Consider the following 26,484-nt stretch of genomic DNA (forward strand, 5'->3'; position numbering starts at 1 on the left):
TCAGTGTTCTGATCACGTTTGATTTGGCATTTTTTTCCACATGGCGTCCATATGGAAATCAAGTCTCTAAGACTCGATTTATAAGCTCACCCTACATATTCAGCCTCCTTACACACATGTTCAACTGTGTCATGTACAAACCATTCCCCCAACCCACCCCACCCCACCCCACCTTCTCATCAAACCACGACAATCCCCCACGCCACCATGCAGACCTGACCAGAAGCCAAAGAACCCACAGCCGCCCGATTCAACCAAACCACGCCACCATCGCACCAGACCCACGCCGCGCTACCCAGGCATCAACCCACAGCCACCCGATCCAGCCACAGCTACCCAAACTCCAAACTACCAATCCGGTCAACCCATAGTCACCCAAACTCCTAACCGATCCTGCCACCCTTTAAAATACTGACTCTTAGGGCCATGGGTTTTTTGGATTTTCTTGCAGAGAACCTCGATCAACAAGCCAAACAGATTGTGGGTTTTGGGGTTTTTATTTTTTTTTAATTTGGATTTTAGGTGGTTGTTGGGGGTGGATTTGGTTGGATTTGTGCTGAATTGTTGGATTAATGCTCAAATTTGTGGGTTGATAGTAGCTGGTCTGTGCTTGTATTTGGTGGTGGTTGACGGTGGCTGATCTGTGTTTTGTACTCCAGACACTTGAAAATCTTTTCACTGTGTTTTACAAATATAAATCATCTTTAAGACTTGATTTCCAGGTAGACGTCACGTGAAAAAGCGTCGGCTCAGATCTAATCAGAACATGAAAATCGAGTCTTTGAGACTCGATTTATAGGCTCTAAATCGAGTCTTTTAGACTCAAGATGTTAGTATAAAATATATTTTCAAAACAGTGTCTACTAATTATATTGTTTGGCAAACATGATTAATTCCCAATTTTGGCCTATCATATACACTTAAAGTGAACCATATTCTTTTTTACAAACTCATAGGTAAAACTCACCCTTGAATATCGGCTTGCAAGGAGAGGGCGCCCAAGAACTTATATACACTTGGTTAAGTTTACACTTAATTCATTTGGGACACTAGGATTATAACATTCTTACAAACTTGTTTACAAACACATGACCTGGACTTATTTGCAAAACAAACGAACATAAACAAACTTTTCCTTAGGTTGAATTGGAACAACAGACTTATTTGCGAAATAAACGAAAATAAAGAAACTTTTTCTTGAGTTGAAACCAAGTTGTTACTCAATTCATTTACACATACATGCGTATATAGATCCACAAATACTGTTTGACTGAACTTAACTTGTCAGCCTGCACCCATTGACTGAAATAACAATAATAGAGGAAAAAGGCTAGATTGCAAGAACCAACAGCTGATGATGAAGGTTACTGGCCCAATGGACTGGACATAACTCATGGTATAAGATACATAAATTGATGTATTGGTTTTTTTTTTTTTTTTTTTTTTGAGAATACGGTGAAGCCACACACACATATAAGATGTGAATCTGTTTTTGGCATTTAATATAGTTACATCAACTTCATCTTGCATCTGATTTGAGAGATAAAGAGTATCATTTACCTTATAAATTGATATATATTATCAGAATTACATCAAACACTTCATAATCAGGAGTAAAAGCATCTTCTTTGTAAATTGTTTTATTAGTTATTTACAAAAATTTGGAGCACAAACCTATAATAAGCCCAGCATCAGATCCACCATAAAAGATTGGGATAATGATCCTTTCTGCTAGACTGTACAACAGATATTGGTGTGTGGTATTTGAGATTATACTTTAAACATTAGTTAGAAACTCGTTGTCAGAAGCTTCAGCAACATGGCAGTTCATAGTTGATGGCTCCAAACCATTGGATTGACAAAATTCATTAGGGGTCATCACCAACAGTGAGAGAACCATTATCCTTCAAAATTAATCATTAGTCTGATGGATCTCCATTTGCACCAAGGAATTTTGTACTGATGCATGGCAATTCTAATGGGATTATGTTAACTGTACCCGTTCTCAAAGCTGGACAAATGAGTGTCTGACAGAACAGAGAACAGTTGTGTGTCTACAAATTGCTGCAAAATCCGAACAACCAATGCATAAGCAATAAAATTCACATTGACCATTCGACTTCAAACTAATCTGAAAATTAAGATTGCAGATGTAGATAGACTTAGTTTTCAGTCAATTACATTATTACAAAATCAATTTTCATGCTAAAAAGTTTTTGAGTTAGATAGATACCAATATAAAGGCAACATCACCAATCCAGAAATTTAGTTTGCTTATGCGAGTATACACAGTTTGCTCATAACACCTAAAGTGTATACAAAAAGAGGCTCATATCGAAACAAACAAGCTAAGACTTAGTGCTAACAAGTTCTCTTAACAGTTCATTCCTCAGACAAATGGAAAGGACTAAGGAGAACATAGCGCCAAAAAGAAGGGGAAAAAAGAAGAAGAAAAGAATAGATATCAAAGGGAAAAAGTCTAGCACTAAATTGGTTGCTCATGGAGAGAATCTTAAAAGGGCTGGAGAAATTTCTATTCCCAATTGGCTAACCTTCAGAAAGATAGTAACAACACTGGGATTCTTTTTTCAGTAACTAAGAACAATGGATTTGTTAGAAACATGTACTGCAAAAAACATGGGTCTTAGTAAACATATCTGCCACTGCAGTGCAGTTGCAATAATGAAAACTATTTTGCCCCCCAAAAAAATCAAAATGAGCAGTGGTTCCTGCTGAACAATAACATGTTAGCCGATGCATCCACAATTTTCCCAAACACATGATTGCTCTAATTCCATGAAAATTCACCTGCCTGTGTCTTACATTTTCAATAAACACAGAGGGGGACAGCATATAAACCACAACTTAGAGAGTCTTCATACTATCTCAAGTTTGAAATGCATGACAAATCATCTACACATGGAATCTACAAACTAAAACGCATTTTATGGTAGAACAAATCTCAAAAAGTTACAATTGATAATAATAAATGGAGAAGATTAGGCCACGTGTTAAAATGTAACAATAATTTGAATAAGTACCCCAATATAAAATAAAAAAACCAAAAATTACCTTCATAAAAGGTCGGTCCCTACTAGGAAAGGAATCAATAAAGCTATCTTTAAGAAGTAAAGAAACCTGGAAAGATGATAACCAAAGATTCACATGTCAAAGAAGTATAACAAGCTAGGCACTCTAAGGTATTTGCAGTGTTTTGTCATTGACAAATATACATGAATATTAGCAAATAATGAGTTTAGTAACGCTAACCCTGTCATTGTTTGATTGTACACTAGTTATCGCATGAGACTTCAGGTCTAAACAAAGTGACTCCAAGTAGCATCTCATAACATTCAAAAACTCAGCTGCAGCTTCAGCCTACAGTAATCCAGGTATTAGTTGCTTCCTGAAGCATAAAGCATGAGGAAAAAAACAAGCCCTAAGTGGGTTGATGCTACAAATTTATTTGCTTTAGGGTGGTAAAAAGCAAAAGATACTTATTATGATATGCATATTATAGTAACTAGCATTGAGAAGAATGCAGAGAATCATAGAGTTGCCCTTCAGCGGTTTGAAGGGCAACTCTATGATTCTCTGAGAGAAGGGGGGTGGGAGGAGGTTAAATTATGCACCCAGTGGATCATGAACCACAACCTCTCTCTCCACCTTGTTTATAGAAGGGAGGAAGTGCCATGTGAGCTAAAGCCCTATATATATATATATAAGAAAGGAAGTGGAAAAAAGCACAAAAAATACATGAGAGCAAGACAGCCTCCTTACTATTCAAAGTACATGATACAAGAATAAAACTGATCCATAGAACCTCCTAAGGTCTTCTGTTAGCCATCAATTCATGGGAAGCTAGAATCACTTCAGAGGATAAAACTAAAATATATTAATAAAAATTTCAGGATCTCTAAGAACCTTGAAACAAGTTTTTGGACCAACAAGAAACCATAAATGAACCATCTGTAACAAGTATGTTGAAACCATGATGTCAAGGTCTAGACCTCTTTCCATCAATTAGGCACAAAAGGGGCATTTGACGTTACCATCCAGAAGGCTACCTCATTCTACATTTGCTTAAAACTAGGCAGACAACCCCTGCTATGCGCGGTATAGGAATTCTCTGATAACAAAGTCTTCTATCTGTTCATATAACCCTTCAAGAGAACCTCATAATTGCGTTTAACTTTACAATTAATGTCTTAAGATAAGAAATAAACTTCTAAGACACTCAGTGTCACGCCCCAAGCCCAAAAGGGTCCAAAGCATAAGAAAACGAACCTCAAGAGAATCTGTAGGGAATTTTTTTTCTTCATCAAGGAAACAATATATCTACATGATAATTTATTAACATTCACTGTAATATAAGTCAGAGCTCTATAACACAATTACAAACGATACAACTACAAATAATGTGTCTCCAAATATACATAAATATATTTCAAAACTCCAAATGGATCAATACAAGGTTATGATCCTCTCTAGGATATGCAACCTCAACAACAAATCTAGATCTACCATGCCCAAGGCTTAGCAACTCCAAGAATCTAGTCTCGAAAAGAACTAACTGCTGCCTCCAAGATTAGCAATATCAAATCACCACCCATTTATAACGCAAGAGATATTTTGAGAAAGCTTTGTGCTATATTGTTCAATCATTCTTGCCATTTTATCAATGAAAATGAATTTGCGGGATTCATATGGACATACCCAGAGTATAACATGTTTTGTAAAATGACAAGAATGATTGAACAATATAGCACAAAGCTTTCTCAAAATATCTCACTAATGTTATTTGTTGTTGAATACAAATAAATAATTAAAATTAAATAGATAATTAAAATCTTTCCTAGGTGGAAGGTTGCATTCATTTAAAGCTTTTCTTAGGTGGAAGGCTAAAGAGTGACACATAGTGGGAATTAGAAGATGGTGAGGTGGAAGGATAAATGAAAGAGTTCTTTAACAATGCACCTCATGCTCTCACATGAAGTCTCTACTTTTATATATATAATAATATATATAAATTTTCCAGAGATGCCCTTTCATCAGCAAAGGGGGGTCATGTTTATAGATGGATCAGTCCAAGTGGAAGATTGTGACATATGAACATGTGAAAAAACATACCAAATGTATAGTTTATTCAAAAATCTTATTGAACCTTTGAAATAGATTTCATTAAAGCTCTTTTCAAGGCTAATGGGGTAAGCCTTTAGATGCAGTAAATTTCTTCCATAGGAAGCAGAGGTATGAAGTTCACATTAGTGGATTATCCTCTAAAAAACTCCTAAAATCATCTAGAAACCCAATTCCCCCATAACAAAATGTAGAATAAATGTACCAAGTAACATTACCACAAAATGTTTACAATTATAACTCATTAGCCACCTTCTAAAATTCTATTTTTAACCATATTCAAGTTAAATCTATAATTGATGCTTTTGTAAGACTTAAAAAGTCTTGACTTGCCCTAAGACAGGGAGAAACCAGTAACTTGCAATTGAATCATACATAATTTACAAGTTCTTGATAACAGAATTACGTGATCAAAGCAGTTATTGTTCAAACAGTATTACATCTTTGCATCTATATCCTTCAATCATTTTCATACTGAGTATATGACTTAAAGCTAAACAAATAAAGAGAGTTTCTTAGTCTAAAATTCAGTAAAATTTCACTAGATTTTTTGTCATGATAAATGTGTTTGCCTCTGTTTTCTAATGCCACCAATGAAGTGTCTAACAAGAAAATAATCAGACTTGGAAGAAACATTAAATGTTTTTCATGGCATATCATCGTAACCTGCACATCGCTACACCTATAAACAGGATGCCTTTTAGCAATCGATCTTTCACGTGACAATCTAGCATGGATTGGCCCCAGTTCAGAAACAAGCTCTTTATGCCGGGGAAGTGCAGGCAGGTGACACATTTTCACCTGCACAAACAACAAAGTAACAGTAACTAAATGTTAAAATTTCTTTAAAAGACTGAAAAACTTGAAACAACAGTTAACTTGTATATAATGGAATTATAAATGCCAAAGTTATTATTTTTTTTTATTCTATCATAGGACCACATAGGAGATATCAACTTTCTTAGTCCTAATGATGCTTGTTGTAATGCATGATATATTTACAAGATGAAATACAGTAATACGAAAGTGGGGCACTAGGAAAGCAGACTAACGTATCTGTTCTTTTTTGCTCTTTTTTTTCCTGCATTACAGTTTCAAGTTCTCAACATTTTGCGGTACAACACACACACACAAGCCACCAAGAATTCTTTTAATCGTAATAGAATAATCAGTTATAGTGTCAAATTCTGATTCTAGCATGACAAAATCCAGAGGCGCCATTCCCAGTTATACTACTGAAGCCAATATACTTCTCAATTAGCAAATTTGAAAATATAAAAAGAATAAAACTTGAAAGCCCTAACCAACCTCGTCTTTGAGAACGTTAACATGAACAACATTTGATGCTTTCATCTTCAAATCAACAGGTTTATATTGAATGCCAACCTGTAACATATAATAACAATTCAAAGTTCTGTGAACTCTTCCATTTTAACTTAATTTCCCATATAACATTATCACAAAAAGGTGCAATATTCAATTTTAAAATATTAAAGCACATAAGTTCTTGGAAAATACTTCACACAGTAACTGATAAACTACCACTTCTTGTCCCAAAAGTTTAAACTATTAAAAAATGGTGAATTTAATCATTTAACCATTATTCTAACATTTCCCCTCGCGTGTGGGTCCATCTCCACCTTAATTTGTGGGGGATGTGAGACTTTTAACTTTATAAATGGGACGTAGAGTGGAGATAGGGTTTAAACTTAGGACCACCTACTCTTATACTATGATAAATTACCACTTGTCCCAAAAGTTTAGGCTGTTAGAAAAGGGTGAATTTAATCATTTATAACTATTCTAACACTCCCCTTAATGTGTGGACAAATTTAATCATTTAACCATTATTCTAATAGTACCCTCCCTAATCCCTATTACACTATTTTACTGAATTTTTATGATGTATACCCTAAAAACATAAAACTTGCTGTAACATCTCACCTATAGATGAAACAATCTTGTTTTAGAAACTCATGAAAGAAAGTAATCTGCAAGAATATTTCTACACAATTTTATGTTGTTTATATTTACTTAAACATATAACTGAAATAAGTATATGAAACTCACAATATAAGGAACTGGTGCATCAAGAAAATCAAGCATCCTGCCTGGTAAAACCTGTTAAAAATCAGTAGAAACTCAGTGTAAAGAGTAAGCAGACAAATCCTTAAATAAGTATCAATACACTACATAAAAGACATTTTAAAAACAATTTCCCACTGATCTGAAAACATTTTTACAAACTAAAAAGAAAATCAAAACAAGTTACCTTATTAAAGGACCAAAACATGAAGTTAAGGCTCGTATATATTGCAATTTTTGTTTATAAAAACAGGAAAGAGTCATTTAATTTTAATTTTTTTCCAATTTACAAATTATAAAGTATGTTCTGGAGTTGAAGCATGCTGGCAAAGACATGGATGTGGTGGAGAAAAAACTGCATGATGGCAATGGTGAGCGATGGTGGCAATATAGTGGAAGTGTGGGTGGCAACAACAGCGATTGTTATGGTGGCAATATTTTATGTTGATGGTTGTGAAGACAACAGTAATTGTGGTGGCAGAGCCAGTTCCAGTGATTTAGCAGTGTTGAAGTGGTAGTTATGGTGGTGATAGCAGGGTGGTAGTTGATTGAATGACTGGCTATCAAGAATGATGTTAGCAACCTTTCAATTTTTAATGGAAAAGTAACTTCTTGCCTCCTTTTTTATTAATCGGACTGAGTTTATGAATCCACTAACTCAATAAGGATGTCCAACCACCACCCTTAATTAATTGGAACTTACAGGATTCAATTACAACACTTCAGAAAATTTCAAAATATTGAAAGTCTTTCAACATTCATCGATAAAGGGTGTAGAAAATCAGTAACTTTAAATCATTTACAAAAATTTGTGGCTGAAAATAGTGTTGAAATTTGAAAAGCAATTTGTAACCTGCTCTGTGTGTGTGTGTGCAGAGACCCACATACAGATATAGATAGATAAACATACTTCCATGAAACAAAATGGTTTGAAGACCTTGTGCTTTAAGGCATATGCACCTTGTAGAGTGTAGAACACCAACAAGGAGTGAAGCAGATTAAACTATTTTCACAGACTGATCAGAAACTTTAGGATTTTAAAAATATTCCAGTAAAAAATGATCAATGGTATATTATGGCTGATTTCAAATTTTAGCTATATCCAAAATTCTTTATGTTGGCTATGATTGCTCCAAGACAGGGCGCTAGCCAAATGCCATCATACTTACAGGAAGCAATAAGCTCTGCCACTGGAATGGGCGAATCAAGGGAACAAGGGATAACACTACAGCTGATAGAACACCCTGCATTGGTTGAATTTTGTGTCAAAGCCTAGACTCAAATGAGAAGAACCCCATTCTAGTCATCAAGAATGGGAAACAGCTGCAAATAAACAGCCAAGTACAAAACATAATCACAAGCATCTTTCTGATCTCTGGGTTGACAATTAGACAATTATTTTCAATAATGAATCAACTTACCAGATTTGGGCACACTACCAGCACTTGTTTTTCCAATAATACACCTGCAACCAACGACAAAACCTGAAAGAAACAACATCCGTCATATTCTCAACTCACTACCAAAATCCACAACACTACTGGTCAGCACATTTAACTAGTAATGGCTAAATACTAGTATGGAAGCCTATCAATCAGCAGAACAATAACAAAAGGTTGGTGAGTAAAATTTTTTTAAAAAAAATTTGATAAATTATACATATATAATCATCAAAAGTTCAACAAGAACTGCAACTGGTCATTTATAAAATGATTTATGTTCTCACAAATTGCTTTTCTTTTATTATTTTAGTAAGAAATAGTGTACATCTAGCGAATCACTCTATGTTGTATTTGCCAGTAGGATTGCACTTTCACTTTCACCCCATTCCTTTGGAACTTTTTGGTGTATTTCATTTATATATAAGAAAGAAAGTGACACAGGACAAAACAAAAATGGATAAAACACCACAATTGAAAAACAGAAAAATAATGTTGTGAATAGCAGAAGCTCTAATATCAATCGTTGGGATAGCAGAACCTCTTTACACTGTTTGTTCAATAACACCCACGGAACTTATGTGGTTCAGAAAACAACCTTCCTCCACGAAAAGAAAGGAAAATCTACCAAGCTCAATAAGGATTACAACACTCAACCTCTCTTACAAAGCTCTCACTCATGGGCATCCTTTCAACCTAAAAGAACTATCAAACTAATCTTCCAATCTTATCCTCTATCAAGAGAAACTCTTCTTTTAAGACTACAGGAGGACCCTTGAGCTAATGCCGCCAAACCCTTTATTGTACTATCTAAATAGAAGCCTTCAAATCTTATTCCTCAGTGGACAGGAAATATTAATTACCTGTTTGACAAAGAATATATTACTTCTTTGACAAGGAATAGACTTTCCTTTCACACAAAGAAAACCCTAAAAAAGTAACCAAGTCAATTTTTCTTCGACACTAAAAAAAGCCAAATAAATAGGTAACCAAGTCCAAATAGGAATTTGAGACAATTTTTAACAAATCTCCACCTTGACTCAAAATCTACTAAGCAATTTTCCTTGTTTACTGTGATAGCTCCATGTTAAGCCGAACACATCTTTTCAAGCAGATGATCATCATTTGCACATTCAATCTGCTGCGCACATATATCAACCAATTGCAAACTCATACAAATCTTCTCTCTAATTATACCAGGATCAACCTTGAACTTTGATACCACTTTTTGCGTGATAGTATTAGCTCTAATAACAAGTTTTGGGATAGCAGAAGCTTTTATATCACTTGTTGTGCAATAGGATTTACGAATTTGAACAAATAACAGTAAAGGAAAATAAATCAACAAGCACACGCATAGAAAACACAGAAATTTTTGTGGTTTGGCACAGAGAAAGAGAGAGATCAAATCCACTATACTCAACAAGAATTACAATGCTTAATCTCTCTAACATAGCTCTCAACCACAGGTATCTTTTCAACTCTAAAAAGATTTATCAAACTACTCTTCTTCAAAGAAGCTTCTATTCTATCAAGAGAAACTCTTCTTCTAAGAGTATGGGAGGACCCTTGAGCCAATGCCACCAAACCCTTTACTATATGAGCTTTCAAATCCTATTCCCTGGTGTACAAGAAATAATAATTACTTATTTGACAAGGAATAGACTTTAATTCCACACCAGGAAAAGCTAAATAGGAAACCAAGTGCAAATAGGAATTTGAGACAATTACCAACAAATAAAAAAATTGATAACCTAGAACTCAGCAATTAGGCTTTCTTGGAGTTAGCACCAAACAAGAAAGAACAAATTTAGAAGTCAGCACTTAGGAAGTTACGATTGGAACAATTCCAAAAGAGAAATTATTCATCAACCAAACTGTGAAAACAAAACTTAACCCTGAATTCCTTAAATAGAGTCTAAAAGTTGTTATCCTAGTAGTAAAAGAAAATAAATTTGCTAACCTAGTAAGAAAAGGAGTTAAATTCCTAAACCATATTGGAAAATAAAATATAAAATTACATAAATAAATATTAAACATCAATTGATTGGGCTTAGGCCTTAGGCCCAATTATTTGCAGGCTCAATGCATAAGGCCACAAGTGGGTCGTCTTCTTTTTGTGTCTATGTCCATAAGTCTGCATAATTGGAGGCCTATATCTTGTGTCCACACCAAAAAAACAAATGAAGCAATATGAGGAAAGAGTTATTTTCTCCTTGAGATTGGAAATACTATTTAAGTGTGTATAAGAAAATATTGAAAAAGCTATATCATCCCACACCAAAACTTCCTAGATAAGAATTGCCAACCAAAGGTCTAAGAAGTATCCAATTATCCGTTGAAGAACTCAATTTAAAAACACTTGATTGCATCCTTGATTTAAGAAGTAACAAAAGGACAAATCTATGGTATTTGACGAGAAAATCAGTGGGCTTAAAAATCACAAAAGTAAATGCAAATTCCATTTATGCCCCTAGGTGTAACTGTGGTGATGATTCTACAATTTGATTCCAAACGTTAGCTACAATATAAGCTTCTTGTTTTCTAACAGAAGATTAACTTTATTAATTCAAGCATCAATTGCTTCTCAGAAGATGTGATACCATATTATTTATGAGATCAGGAATCCAATTCGGCTTCCTTATTTAAAATTCTGGCTTAAAATGTTTGCATTGTAACAATGATGAGACTTCAAGCATAATGAAGGGCTGCATTTGATCTTTAGTCCAACAAGCTGTATAGGTTCTCGAGTAATATCTAAGTTTTTTTCATTGAAGGCTTTTCACCCTTTTTAACAAACTCCTTAGTGGATAGCAAATTGCCAATTATGGTCCTTATTCCCAAGAAATATTGATCAGAAGAAGAAAGAAAAGAACACACACAATTCACATGATAACAGCCCCAAAACATGTATATTTTCCTAAAAAAATTTAAAGGGAAAAGGAAAAGAAGAAGAAGATATATTCAAAGAACTACTCAAAACAGATTTGGGAAAAGATCCCAAGACAGTCATACTTACACTTTCAAGGGAGAGCGCTCGACAAATTGTTGCAGTTGTCCATATGGATAGCGCAAGAGCTTCCTCAGCAGCTGCCAACTTCGCACCAACCTTTAACCAAAGTTCAGTAATAGTAAGTAAATAATCTATGACGGAGCAGAGCCTAACAACAAACAGCTAGAAATGTAGTTTCCCCATGTCCGATGGACACTGCTGGACACAAAAGGCATTAGACATACCTCCAGTGCATGTCTGACAAACGTTCAGATAATACTTTTAGGGGGAAAAATCATTACAGGCATATTGGACACTTATTAAACACAGATTGGACACAATTGCAACACATTGAAATCATTTTATACCTTTCCTTGTTAAAATACAGGGCCTTTGGTAGTAATTTGGAAAGGTGAGAAATGCTTCAAATATATATAAAGATTTAAAAATCAGATTCCATAATAACTCAAAACATGTGTGCGTGGGTGCATGATGCTGTGTATATGTCCATGCTTCCTAGATGATCATTAACAAAGAAATACCTCAGCAACTTCAAGGGAATCTAAATTATTTTCATGAAAGCCAAGGGCAGCAACTGGAGGCCGCATATACACAATAGCCTGTAAATGCTCAAGAGGCTGGAAAAGTAGTTCACTTCCTCTTGGGGGAAGAGACAGAGCATGATATCCACAAACTATCTGTAGCAAATCGTTTTTATTCTCCTATCACAAGAATACCAAAAAACCAACAACAATCAAATCGCAATCATACTACAACAGTACCACCCACACTGAATAATGTGTAAATATTGGCAATTATAAACTAACCTTGGCCCATTCCATTATTAGGTCATCCCCAAAAGCTTTATCACAATTCGCAAAAATTTCATCATCATAATCCTCTGATTCCATGCTTCTAACTGGACTGCCAAAAATAACAATATATTACTGAGACAAATACCAGAGATTTTTTCTGGGGGAAGAGAGAAGAGGGGGGGGGGGGGAGTATATTAGATGCTAGCAAGTACTTAAATCAATACAAAGTGCATTACATAACTATCAAGTTATCCGACACAGTAAAAACAAAACAGAAGAATTAGAACAAAGATGAAAAGCATTTACTTAAATCAAAGTTGCAATGATTTATCAAGTACTAGCAATGTAAGGAACATATCTGAACACAATACAACAAAATTCCACTGATGTTTGTCTTATCTAAAATGAAACAACACAAATACTCGTAATATAACAATAAATCTACCACCTGAATAGGGATTCAGAACTCCCAAGATGCCCCAGTGCGAGATTCCTAGAGGTGAATGATGTCCTGACCTCTGGAGAAATTTGATCATTTTCAAAGCATCCACACATTCTTTCCGAAGGTTCCGAACAAGTTTCTGAGGCCTCAAAAGTACATTCATCAAAATTTTGTGAATTCTTACTACTATCTTTGTCTATTTCCCTTACTTGGCTAAAATCTGAAGCCTCACTGGTGGTAACACTTTCAGGGGAGTGAGGCTCCCATATCTTCAATGATGAGGGTGAGATGAAATCATCACGTGTAATTCCTGCAGCAGCAGCAGTAAGGGCCAGTGCACTATCAACAGGTATGGCAGAAGCCATCCAATCACTAAGAGACTCCCTCTCAGGGGATTCAACATTCCCATTCATTTGATCATGTACTTTGGTTACTGAAGGGACATAAGCATTAAGAGTCAATTCACTGACAAACTGTGTTATTCGATTCAGACGCTCCTGAGCAATGATACTGCATTAGATAAGTAAAACAGATTGAATTGTTAGATAAATAAATAAAAAAACATTATGCTTAAACATCTAGGTTAAATTTCAAGGAGAACCAATGTCTCTAAGTTTTACACCAATTTCAGCTAACCTGTTCAACATCTCATAGTGTAACTCAAAGAAAGGAAGTCTTGTAAGCAAACAATAGCAACGAGGGGCAGAAACCAAAAAACGCTTGTATCCTCCAGATGAATGAGAAAGAGGTGATGAGGTGCCTAAGATACCAGGTGACCTTTGAACAATTTCAGGAACATGTAAACAAACACCATAAAGTGTTGCATTGCCTGCCACCTGACAAAGGAAACATGAAATTTTCCAGTAACCACCTTCTCTTGGTTCTTGCAGAAAACAATGCACAACAAATGAATTCAAAACAGAGGAAAAAGTAAGAAGCAGAGTGTTGTATCCCAGTCTAGTGCAAGAAGCTGAGTATAGAGCTAGGCTCAGACGTCATGTGAGCTTAGGTGGATAAAGCACCTACCGAGGAGTTGAGACTTAATGCAAAGTTACCTTTGACCATGTGTTGTGACAACCAGATGACAATTCATATTACTTTGAAATGTGTGTTTCATAAGTGGACTAAGCATCTGGAGATTGATGGCCATCTTGTTCAGGAAAAAGTGGAAAATAGAGTAATTGCTGCCCCATATGTTTTTACATGAGCTCAAATTTTGGATATGTTTACTAAACCCTTTTGCAAAACTAGATTAAATAACTATGTAACAAGTCGGGATTATATGTCCCAGCTTGAAGGGGAGTGTTATTAGTAGTATTCACATGTTGTAAATATGTACTAATGTACTAAAGTTGTTAGTATAAATACCAAGCATGTGTGTTAGGGTAAATTAGTTTACCCAAACACACTTTCCAAGACTTACCAAAAAGTATTGCAAAGCATGAATGTATGATCATATATTTGTCAAACAATAATGTGCAAGACACAAATGAGGAACAGAGAAATACAAGTGCATGGGGAAAATCATTTCATAGGCTAAAATGAACAAAGTGGATAAACAAAAGGCTTCCACTTCACTAAAACTGACAGCACAATATGTCATAAATCCAAGTCGTGTAAATTAATGTCACAGTGAATGAATAACACAAGGCTAGTAAGTAAGCATATTGTGAAAGCAATAGAAAAGCTTAGATATACATATGACATAGAGAAAAAAAAAGCAATACTCACCTTAAGTGAAAAAATAAATGCTAAATCATCTCTGCCTAAATGCTCCTGTTGGGAATATATAACAAAAAAAATCATTTATTAGGTGGAAGGTAGAGACAGTGTAGAAAAAAATAGTTTAATTACTTGTGTATAATGGAGATAAAACATAAAATTAACATATTGACTTGCAACAAAATATGCCAATGGCCTGATGGCATTCCGCCCCTCTGTGGGGTTTGTTTCCAGGGTTCAAGGATCTCTCAGTCTTAAAATAAATAAAAATAAACTTGCAACAAATTTCTACATGAAGATGACTGCAGAAGATTATCTTAAAAAACCAAGTACATTATGAATGACAACTCAGAACAAGGATGACAAACATAAATATAGGCTCCCCTAACAAATCCAAATAATTTTATGTATGACTACTGTTAGAATTATGGTTAAGTGATTAAATTCATCATTTCCTACCAGTTTAAGCTTTTAGGACAATTGGTAATTTATCACAATATCAAAGTAAGAGTTTATGAGTTCGACCATTATTTTTACTCTACCTCCCATTTAAAATGTTAAAAATCTCATGTGTTGAATTCCACTTATTACGGGGAGTTTGGACCCACACATGAGGGGAAATGTTAGAATTATGGTTAAGTAATTAAATTCACCATTTCCTAACAACTTAAACTTTTGGGACAATTGGTAATTTATCAACTATTTTTTTAATTGTTAAAATTTTGAAATTTGCTAGATAGTCTCTTATCAATAAAACTAAAAGGCACCTAAAAAAGGGAACAGCCCAAGTACAAAGGCAGAATAAACAACGCCGTCTTAGAGACACAAAAAGAAAACAAAAGAAAGAAAGTGGAAAAAAAAATAGAAGGACAGAAATTAACTCCTTAAGTATAAAGCATCTAAAAAACCATAAGTAATACAGATTAAAAAGAAGTATATGAAGATGTGATATAAGGACAAATTGAGACCCCAGAGAAGAAATCTGGACAAATCTCATTTTCATCTCCCCCCATAACTTGAAACCCTCCCATACTTCTCCAACCAAATAATTCGTCATCAAACCTCTAAGTGGAAGTGGGATGAAGAAAAGACAGCAATAGTGTTGGAATTATGGTCAAATCATTAAATTCATCATTTCCTAATAGTTCAAGCTTTTGGGAGAATTGGTAATTTAACATGGTATCAGAGCAGGAGGTTCTAAGTTCGATCCACTTTACCTCCCATTTAAAATATTAAAAATTCCATGTATTAGGCTCCACTTATTAAGGGAGAGTTTAGGCCCACACGTGAGAGAGTGTTAAAATTATTATATAGAACAACTGAATATCAGCTGCTGTCATTGGTGCAGCAGATGGATAATGTTGAAGAACACCAGAATAGGAGGTATTTGCAAAGCAGCTACAGCTTCTAGAGAGAAAGTGGGGAAGCAGGAATTAATCCATTACCAAGTCAGTTTTCAGTGCCCAAGGAGCATTGAACTTGCACGGGATAACTGACAAACAAGTTAAACATTCTTTTAGTTCTTTTAATTATTAGCCCCTTGTGTATAAAATTTCCTAGTATAATCTCTAAAATCAAACCAGATGAACAACTTATAAAAAGGAGGAAAAATAATAAAAGAAAAATGACTTGATGCTCTGATTGGATAGTATTAACCTTACAAACCACCCCACCCCCCCAAGGAGTCTCTTCGAGCAAAAGAGACCAATTTAATTTTGCATGTACAAGAAGAGAAAAGGTAGGAGAAGAAAGATGTAGCTCCATGGTTTCTCAATATTTTTTAGTACCTATACTACCTTAGATACACCACAACTTCTCACATACTGCTATTAATGTGCCTTATCGAAAAGAACATGTTTTGTTAACAGAAAGAAGATAATTAGAAGCAAAAAGATCTTGCAAATGTGGTGAATATTTTATATCATAGAAGACAAGACAAGACATTGGTTTGGCATACCTGTCCATAAATAAGTTCATTTAGCTCACTTAGTGATGGTGTCCTCTCCAACAAACGTGCCTGTACTATGATAATCCTTGAATGAGACAAGCGTCACTATAAATAAATAAAAAGGTTGTACCCAATGCAAGAAGCTTCTATTTTTACAGGGCCTAGGAGAGGTGCTGTGTGTGTGAGTTTTGTGGTTTTTTTTTTTGGGGGGGGGGGGTGTGGGGGTGGTGGAGGGGGGAGGGCAGGAGCTGCACATAGCACCATAGAAAATAAGAAAGATCATACCTCTACACCTCCAGGAAAACAGAAGGCTGCTAGATCCTTCAGACGAATGGCTAACCTCTTTCCAGGAGGGTATCTAAAAAGTATCTATGACCCGAGAAGATGAAAGATAAAACAATAGTTATGTCAGCCAATAAGAGTAGAGGACCAGAAACTCATTATTCAAGATTTACCTACCAATAAATCATCAGAGTTTAAAAGGGAAGAAAACACAACAGATAAAAATAAAAATAAAAATTGATAAGTAATAAAATTATATAAATCAGGAAAACAAGTCACCCAAGTACACAAGAAGTATAATGGGGTAAACAATCAATTACAAATATTGCATAAATCTAATAAATCAACAATAGAGAAAAAGGAAAGGCTTCTCATGGCTGATAGCCAATCCAATAATGTTCTAAAAAAGAACAACTTGAGATCAGGCATAGAACTTTCCATGACTTCAAAAATCCTACTATTCCTTTCCCTCCATATGCACCACTTCAAACAATGATGGATAACCAACCAGATATGACCATTCTGACGACAACCAAACCGGCCTTCCCATAAAGAATAAAAAAAAAAAATTTTGAATTACGGCAAAAAATTCTCGCCTGCAAATTAATTGTTTATTAATGCAGTGCCTATAAAATCATGTGCCACATGAAGCAGACACAAGATCACTGTACAAATGCCACAAGTAGAGATCTTGAAAAAAATTATAGAACTTGAATATCAAATGAGGCAAGTAATAAAGCAACATAGAAGATAGCTAGTTAAAATACTTTTTTTTTTAAAAACCTGAATGCATATGTGTGACAAATAAAATGACCCAGTAGATCAGATCATATACTGTTGAAAATAGAGAAAATATAAAATGGTTCCAGGAAAGAATTTAGTCATGCAGTCAACCTGAGGTTCCAATGTTGGAATTGAAGGCGCCCGATGCTGCAGCTTTTTAAATTCTAATATTTCAGAATTTGCCATTTGTAACTCCCATTTCTTCCTTTTAGCAAATCCATCCTCCACAATCTCAAGATTAGCATCTGGATGAAGCCCCACAACAATAAAGTGTTCAAAGAGTGAGGTAGGCTCCTTGTATTTAGTGAGGTCCTACAATAAGATTCTCGAATAACTTACTTAAATAGGCAAATAAAAATGAAATAATTGGCATGAGAACAGATTAAAAGACATAATTAAAGCAAGCAGTATTGTCACCTTCAGAATAAAAATGTCCCGACTATGTAACTTACATGATAATGGAACATATCAACTTAGCAAAATCCTCAATCCACACACTTTAAGTAAATTGCACTCAATATGGGCAAACTTGTATCTATGAGAGTAGAAAATTTTGTATGATGCATCTCCAAACAGCAGATTTCCATTATTATAACAAATAAGAACTTTGAAAATGTAATTAAGTAAATAAGTACTAATAGTTCAAATGCTCAATACAAAGTGACAATGACCTTAGTTAAGTAGTCCTTTGCCACAAAATCAATACGGAGGAATAAAAAAGAAAAAGTTCAACTTTTTGTGAAAACACAGAGAAAGGATGGAAGAATTTGGAAATATTATGGAGCATTAACTTTAAACAGACATTAATAATTCATATAAAAGGTGTTTCCAACCCTAAATTTTTTGTTAAAGCGTTAATAAATACCCTTAAAATTTTGAAGAAATAACTTAATCAATACGCAATCAAAAAAATTCAAATCTACATGCACAACTAGAAACATATAACAAGCTGAAATTTTTTTTCCCATCAGAATGTATGTAGTCTACACAAAACATAATCATAGACCACAAAAAGACTATAGTATAGCTATCAGGTTGTGTTCCGCAGGTTGCCTTGGGGTTGTCATTATATGTATCTGATGAGCATCGGTTTTGCACCTTGCATTTTTTGAAGCATTACCAGTCTATTGCTAGTGATTTTGCTCCAATCAAATTAAGGTTTCCTCAAACAATAAGAAAAGATGAAGCCAGGTGTGGCATAAAGCCATTAAAAGCAGGAAGATAGTGAGGTTGTGGTTTCAAAACCCATTGGGTTGTGTATGACTTACCCATTTAAAAATAAATAAATAATAAAAAATGAAACTAAAAAGGAAGAAGAAGATAAACAAAAGCCATTAAAAAGGACCTTTATAGCACCATCTCAAGTCAGTAAACAGGAAGCTCCCTGCTCTCAACAAGCGCAGCTTTTCCCTCTTCCTCTATATACACCATACCAACTACAAAGGAACAGCTTTCCAGGCATTACCACTACTTAACACTTCAAGACCTCCCTCTCTAGTTAGCCACCAAATCCAACAGTGATCTAGGTATACTGCCACAGACACAGGCACAAAGCAAAACAGAAAAGAGAGAAAACAATTCCTAGAGCTGTAGAGTGGACCCAAAGATGGCACAAAACATCACTCCAATGCAGGGAACACCAACAAGTGATAAAATGACCTCTCTTGATCATACTTCCACTATAAGGATATACAACAAAGCTTTAATGAACCTAAGAAGGATATGTTCAAGGGAACCCCAAATCACAAATATTTTGCCAAGGGAAAGCATTGCTCTAACTTTGCTGAAGAACCTCATGAGACGACCAAACTACAAAATTGTGGCTTTTTATTGGTCTCAAGCTTTTATGTAATCTTCATCACATCACATCCTCTCATATTACCAAAATCATTCATAACATATTCCAAATTAGGAAAGGCATCATATAATTCATTACTAGATAGCTTCAACAAACCTGGGACTCTGGCGAAGTTCCCCTTCCAAATAAACCATAGGAAGCAAATAAGCTTACAAACTTCCACTTCAAATGGACAAAGTATTTTTCATGCCCTTGAGGTGGCATAACATCATTCGGTAATATATTTTATGTGATAATCATATTCAATAAGGATTATTGTATTTCTGTTCTTTTTCTTTTTTTTTGTTGGGTGGGGTGGGCGGGAAGTGGAGAGATAAGTTATGTTAATTATTCTTGATGCTTCACCTTCAAGGAAAACTGATAAACAAAGGGAGACAAAATGTTTTATGGTTTGCAGTCTTTGCTTGTGCAGGCAGAACAGATATGGCTCTCTTTTAGCCAGAAAATGCATTTTTTATTGATAAGAAGAATTTTCAAATAGCCTAATCACTAAAATCTATTGAGCAATAGTATATGAATATACTAGAGCTATGCTGTCTTCAAGTTTTCTAATAAGGTCTTATTATTTACCAAAAATTTACTCAAGGTACGTATTCAGCTTCCTACGTCAGAGGTCTCTGAGATAAATTATGCAGAACACGCTCCTCTGGATAACAAAGTCACAAGGCCTATACATTACTGCATAAATGAACAGAGGATGCAGAAATTGAGTGATGACAGATTCTGCATCTTTTGAGCCAAAATGATGAAACTCGTAATTACAAGGCTGTGTCTCAATTATAACTAGTAACATTTCTGTGTCATAATGAATTTGTATAAACAGTTGGTGTTTCCGTAAAACATCATATTGAATAACATTTTACCACCTCAGAAAACATATAAACAAAGTACTAACTAAATGAACTTAAAAAAAAAAAAAAAAAAAAAAATCAGAATATTAAGATAGAATACCAGAGATTTTGAGTGAAGCCGATACCACTGGCGTTTTTGGTTTGCCAAGACCTCAGGATTGAAACTCCGCCAATTATTTTCTTCCTGAGAATTGCTACCCCATTTCCAAGCCTTCTGCATCCGAGTCTTCAATCTCTGAAAGCTATTACTACGGCCATTAAATGCCGGTACAGCAACACTCTGACTGCGTCTGTGTCCTTGCCCCAGCCCCGGCTCCGGCCTCAATGGTGGGAAGCTCGGACTAACTGGGTACATATTATGCAGTGCATCACCGGCCACTCTAACCACCTCCTCAGACAAATGCTGCAACACCCAAACCGGTGATGCCAGATTCTCTTCTGGCACTTCTGCATCTTCCTTTGTATCCATTTTTAACAACTTAGTTCATCGTATTATGCTCATTCCACCAATAAATCACAACTACCACCCCATTAAATTAGCCACCCCAACATTCACACCATTCAATTGAATTTGACCCCAATCTACAAGATATCAATCTAGTTAGGCAGACCCAAATGAAAAAACAAGTCCAAATTTCAGATGGGTTCTCTTTTAATTCTTCATGATCCTACCCATGAATACCCAAATCAACAAAATATTCAAATAAGCTCAAGACATCCACAAATTTATCTTTTTCTCCCTTTGTCACGTGTCATAAATGGAATTCAAACCTTTTAATGCATATAGTTGTCACCCTGTTGGCAAAAATAACAAACACAGCACAGAAATTTGCAAACTTTCAATACAAATCAATAAAGTAGAGACCAAAAAAGAGAAAATGAAGCATTGGTTTTTCCAAACATTTCATAATAATGTTAAAGATATCACAATATAAAAACCGAAATGGAACATTAATAACGACCGGTGAGATTAAATAAATGCACGGAGAGAACAAATACCAGAAAATTGAAATATCAAAGCAAAGAAAGCATAACAAAATATCTGAGTCAAAATTGAGATATATTTGTACCAGTTTTGGGTTTCTCAGGTCTTGTTCTTCAGCCAGAGAGAGAGAGAGAGAGAGATACTAAAAATAGAGAGCGGATTGGCCAAAAAGTAAGAGGAAGTTAGACATGACAGAGAGAAGCAGAGAGATTGTGGTGAGTTTTGAGAGACAACTATATATAATTTTTTAGTATATGCTCTTCAACACAACTCTCAGTCAGATAGGAATGGAATGGAATAGCAATTTGTAATAAGAAACAAAACTGTAATAGAAGAGCACAACATATAATATCAGTCACCACCCCAACATTTTCATAAATACCATTGGTCACACTGGGAAATTTGAAACTTACAACCACGTCTATATATATTAAATTTATTTAGCAGTCTTCAAATATTTGAATGTATAAGTCTCAATGTCTCATGTTCAGAATTTTTTGCAAAAAGAGAAAAAGGAAATTATTCTCCTCTTTTTTTTTTAAATGAATTTGTGATAATTAATATTAAGTTTTTTTTTTACAAGAACTACTAATCAAGTTTGTTATAGAGCAAAATTTAGATATAATTTCTTGAATGTTACACCTTAAATTTTCTAACTAAATTCAAAGTTGCAATTGTATTCATATTAGTCTTAAGTACTTAAATAAATATATTATATTCAAGTTCACATGCATATGTTATAAAAATAAATTTTTTTTAAAAAAAGTACACATGCATATAAATTTTGCGCCTTTGGAGTCAAATCACATCCCTATCGTTGTCTCTCAATCCAACTTTCTTTTAAAATAACAATAATATCCCTTAACTTAACTTGAAATTATTAAAAATAGCCCAAAGTTGTATCAAAGTTACCAAGTAAAAAATAATATTAAGGAAACAATATTTTTCTTAATTATTAACATAATTTATTGTAATTTGAAACAACATTATTATTTTAATGGTTTCACAGCTACTATCACTTTTATTATATAACCATAACATGACTCATGTTATTAGTTATGTATATGTGTGTGTGGTTATGTCATTAAAGGTATTGTGTTACGTCCACAACATTTTTATAGTATTTTCACAACAAATTATAAGTAGTTAATTATTATTAATTATAAATTGAATCTTTTATTAAAACTATTTTTTTACTCACTAATAACAATTTATCACTTAAAATTTATTGTAAATATAACATTTATCTGTTCATTAAAATATTTGCAATGGAAAATACCCATGTTTGAGCAAATCCAATAGCCAAACCCAGGCAAGCCCAAATTTTCACAGCAACATCCACTAGTGTCCAATTTTGATGTGTACCATTCCGAGGACATATCCGACCAACCAAAACCTACCCTCTACCTGTGTCTCTCTAACTTCCATCCATATTCAACATTATTGAAATTTCCAAGGCATTGTCAATTATGAGAGTTTTTGGATTGAAGTGCAGATTTAAACTTAAAACTGGCCTTTCAAGTCAACGTACAATTTGTTGGGCCAAAAATTGCTGACTTTTTTTTTTTTTATTGTTTCAACCTATGACATTTATTTATATGATAATTATTTATCAACAAATTAAAAAATTAATCGATTTTTTTATGTAAGCAAGATTTGAACTTCAAATTTTTTATTTAACTATTAAAAATTTTATTAATTAAGTTAACTGAAACTCACACTATATTTTAATTTTTAAACTAAAATTTTAACTTAAAAGTCATGACTTTAAATTTAAAAAAAATATGCAGTGTGTACAATAAAGTGTGTGATCTACCAATTACCTTTTCGTAATCCACAAGCTTGAGTATGATAACTGACAGTATTATATTCAGTGATTGACTATCATGCATTGGCAAAATGATCTTTTCGAGGCAGTCCCATGAAAACTCACTCTGTATGGATCCTTTTTTTTTTTTTTTTTGAGAAACCACTCTGTATGGATCCATCTCATGAGCTACCTTTTCCATGCATTAACATACTGATTACGGAGGTAATATAAGAAAAGCTTAGATCCTTAAAGAACAGCTCATTTCCCAAATTACATTCTACATTCAATTTATCTGTCTGAAACTGGACACACCAGCATGTGTAAACCATCATTCAATTGCACTATGAAATTGCCTCGATTGTTTCAATCTTCACATTATGTGGTCCAACCGTCCAATTCATTTTTAGTTGACAAACATAACAAGTCTAAGTTTATTTAAGGCCATCATCAACAATTTTGAAGTAAAATATTGCAAATTGGCTTTGAAAAAGTTGAAAATATCACAGATTTTTGTTTTTGGCATATAAATAGTAAATACCATATTCAGAGAAAAAAAAAATAGTAAATACCATAATTCAAAGTCATCAAGACCTAAAAAAAAGTGTAATACAAATTTAACTAAAGTGCCTATTTTAAAATTCAATACTAAGTATCGTGCTCAAGACATGCTCAAACTTCTATACGTAAGCAATTACAAAATCACTTCCATGTTAATGTTGCATGCGTATTGGCAATGATTAATTCACACACATATACGAAAAAAAAAAAATATATATATATATATATATACACACACATATAGATCCATTGGTGACTAATGATGGTATGGTATTCTTAATTAATGATGTGACGAATTGCAATTTCTTTCATGCAATCTGGAAATATATATATATATATATATATATATATATATATATTTAATTACATATTACATCATCTAATTTGTATGAAATTCAGTTTAATTTGCAATTTTTAATTAATTAATTTTCGTTTTATAACTTTTACTTAATATAGTATTTTTGTCTAATTACATCACATCGTGTCGTTAGGTGTCCTAAAAAAGTTGTTTTGAAAATTAAAATAAATATGCTAAAATTACATCATTTGAAGACTTGTAACGGTGGATCTAGAACCATGCAATAGTGAATCAATGAGCGAGATGAAAGTTAAAATTTTCACTTTTAATCTCAATTCAAAGATTAGAAATTTTTTAACCTTTCAACTTTTTTATTTTAAAACTTTTACATCTCACAATTTCATGGTAATTACAACATAAAACTATTGCAGGTAATCCAAAATTCTGAATCCCTTAACAACAACCCCTTCAACAAAGAGGCCAAAAAATCTACATCAAAAACAAATAAAAGTTAAAGAGTAATGATGATGCCACAAAAAATAGTACAACTCGCCTATGTAGTGAGTTGTGAGCTATGTAATGAGTTGTGAGCGTAGAAGTATGTTTTCATATTAATCAACCATCACACGTCATAGATGAATTATGACACAAGTTATGTTATTTTATGTAACACTAGCATTACTCAAAGTTAAAACTTAAAAGACCCCAAAAAAAAAAAAAGTTAGATAATGTTTGCACTTTTATTGATCATCAAAGATAAGAGGGGTGGGCAATGATATAATGAAAACTTGAGGGAGTTTATATATAAAACACTTCTAAGAATTTTGGAACATGTGGTATTAGATAAACTTAAATAAAAAAGGGCATGGCGATACGAATGAATAACTTCCAATAACGAGAAAGTAGTTTGACTTTCAAACTCAACATGTCGGGTCAGGTGCCGTGCCTGAACTTTTTTCCCAGTGGGCTCCACTCTTTAGATTATTAAAATCTTTTTGATTCGCGTCTGTCGTCTTCTCTTCTTAGCCTATCTATTATAATCTTAAAGTCAGTTCTGGACCGTTGGATCTGCATTTATGGGACGTGTAACGTAGGCGTTTAATATTATGACATTAATAGGAAAATCAGATAGTGACATATGTGATATGTGAATCATATGCTATGCGTATTACTATTAACTATTAAGCATTGAAGCATATGGGGACACACAATTTGATTATTTCACTGTCAATTCTAGCGCGTTTCTTACACGCTTCAGTGTCTGATTGCCTTTTTTTACAAACTTTTATGGATAAAAATATTAATTAATTTTTTTTACACTTCTTATATTTCTTAATAAAAGTAGTATTAATTTTTTTTTTAATTATCAATTAATAAATGTCCTAAGGTTAACATGATTCTTTTTAGAGAAGTATTATACCTACATTTCTCTATTGGAGAGATGCTACGTCTACAACATTTTTACAACATTTTTACAACAAATTCTATGTGGCAAGTTGTTACTGGTTGTTGTTGTTAGGGCAAAAAAGTAATCTTAGTGTTAGTTTCAAATTTAAACCAATAACAACTAACCTTTAAAACTAATTCTATAGTAAATTCAAGAGTTGATTACTTTTTAGTGTTATTGATTGGCAAAATAGTAAATTCAATAGTTGACCCAAAATAGAATTAATAACAACTTGTCACCTATAATTTGTTATGAAAATATAATAGAAATATTATATCTCTTTTTTACTTACCATTAATAATCTATCACATCAGTAGGTGTAAAAAGTTTTGTCAAATTTTTTATGTTTATAGACATTTTAATTTTTTTTTCTTTAGCTTTTTAAATTTATTTTATCTATGTACAATTCTTCTTTAAAATTAATATAATTTCATTCTTATTCAACTTATTTTTAAGTCAAATAAATAAACTAGTAAAAATAAGTTTTCTCAAACAAGGACCAATAGATAACCATCAGTTTCCTAATATGCTAAAATAGATGACTATGAGTAGTAGACACTTTTGCACACTTTTTTAATATGAACCCAAAATTTTTTTTCACTACTGAGAGTATACCATTAGCAAATTGTAAGATTTGATATAAATTAGGTGTGTTTGTTATACAAAAAAAAAAAAAAAAGAAAAAAAAAAAGGTAAAAACTTAAAATTGTACTGTCAAAGAATCATTGATAACAACAAAGATTCAATATATCAAAATATCAATATATGAACATGTCAAAGAATGTGCTAGATGAATCAATATATAACAACAAAGATTGAAGACCACAGCTGGCACCCAACGCTTCTGGCCCCATGCAGATATCTAGTGAGTTCACTTCTTGTAATAATCATGACTAGTGCAGCTACACAAGGAGTTCAGCAGAGCAAAACATCATTTTGCCTTCTTCTAGTAGTAAAATGTCCACATGGGTCCTAGAACATGTCCACAGTACTAAATTGAAGCTAAAAATTCTATAAAGCATTTGAGACG

The 26,484-nt window shown here is 33.6% G+C and overlaps 1 protein-coding gene across 4 annotated transcripts; it reads right to left on the bottom strand.

The window, feature by feature from the left end:
* Window positions 1-1,474: 1,474 nt before the first annotated feature.
* On the bottom strand, window positions 1,475-21,685 carry LOC111994085 (uncharacterized). 4 transcript variants are annotated; one of them, XM_065779434.1, is made up of 19 exons: window positions 21,427-21,682; window positions 20,457-20,938; window positions 17,759-17,959; window positions 16,868-16,951; window positions 16,592-16,651; window positions 14,644-14,688; window positions 13,549-13,748; window positions 12,919-13,422; window positions 12,483-12,579; window positions 12,198-12,377; window positions 11,683-11,772; window positions 8,646-8,708; window positions 8,394-8,468; window positions 7,210-7,260; window positions 6,448-6,525; window positions 5,806-5,940; window positions 3,271-3,378; window positions 3,073-3,138; window positions 1,475-2,064 (listed from the first exon to the last, which is right to left on the bottom strand). In XM_065779434.1, the coding sequence occupies exons 2-19, from the start codon at window positions 20,823-20,825 to the stop codon at window positions 1,990-1,992; spliced, it is 2,481 nt and encodes an 826-aa protein (XP_065635506.1). In that variant the 5' UTR covers window positions 20,826-20,938; window positions 21,427-21,682; the 3' UTR covers window positions 1,475-1,989. The 4 variants fall into 4 exon arrangements, with proteins under 4 accessions (XP_065635506.1, XP_023881740.1, XP_065635537.1 ...); XM_024025972.2 differs by having other exon boundaries at window positions 20,457-21,151; XM_065779465.1 differs by lacking the exon at window positions 8,394-8,468 and having other exon boundaries at window positions 20,457-21,151; window positions 21,427-21,685.
* Between the last annotated feature and the right edge of the window lie 4,799 nt (window positions 21,686-26,484).

Source organism: Quercus suber, unplaced genomic scaffold (assembly GCF_002906115.3).
Source record: "Quercus suber isolate HL8 unplaced genomic scaffold, Cork oak 2.0 scaffold_2, whole genome shotgun sequence".
NCBI classification, from domain to species: domain Eukaryota; kingdom Viridiplantae; phylum Streptophyta; class Magnoliopsida; order Fagales; family Fagaceae; genus Quercus; species Quercus suber.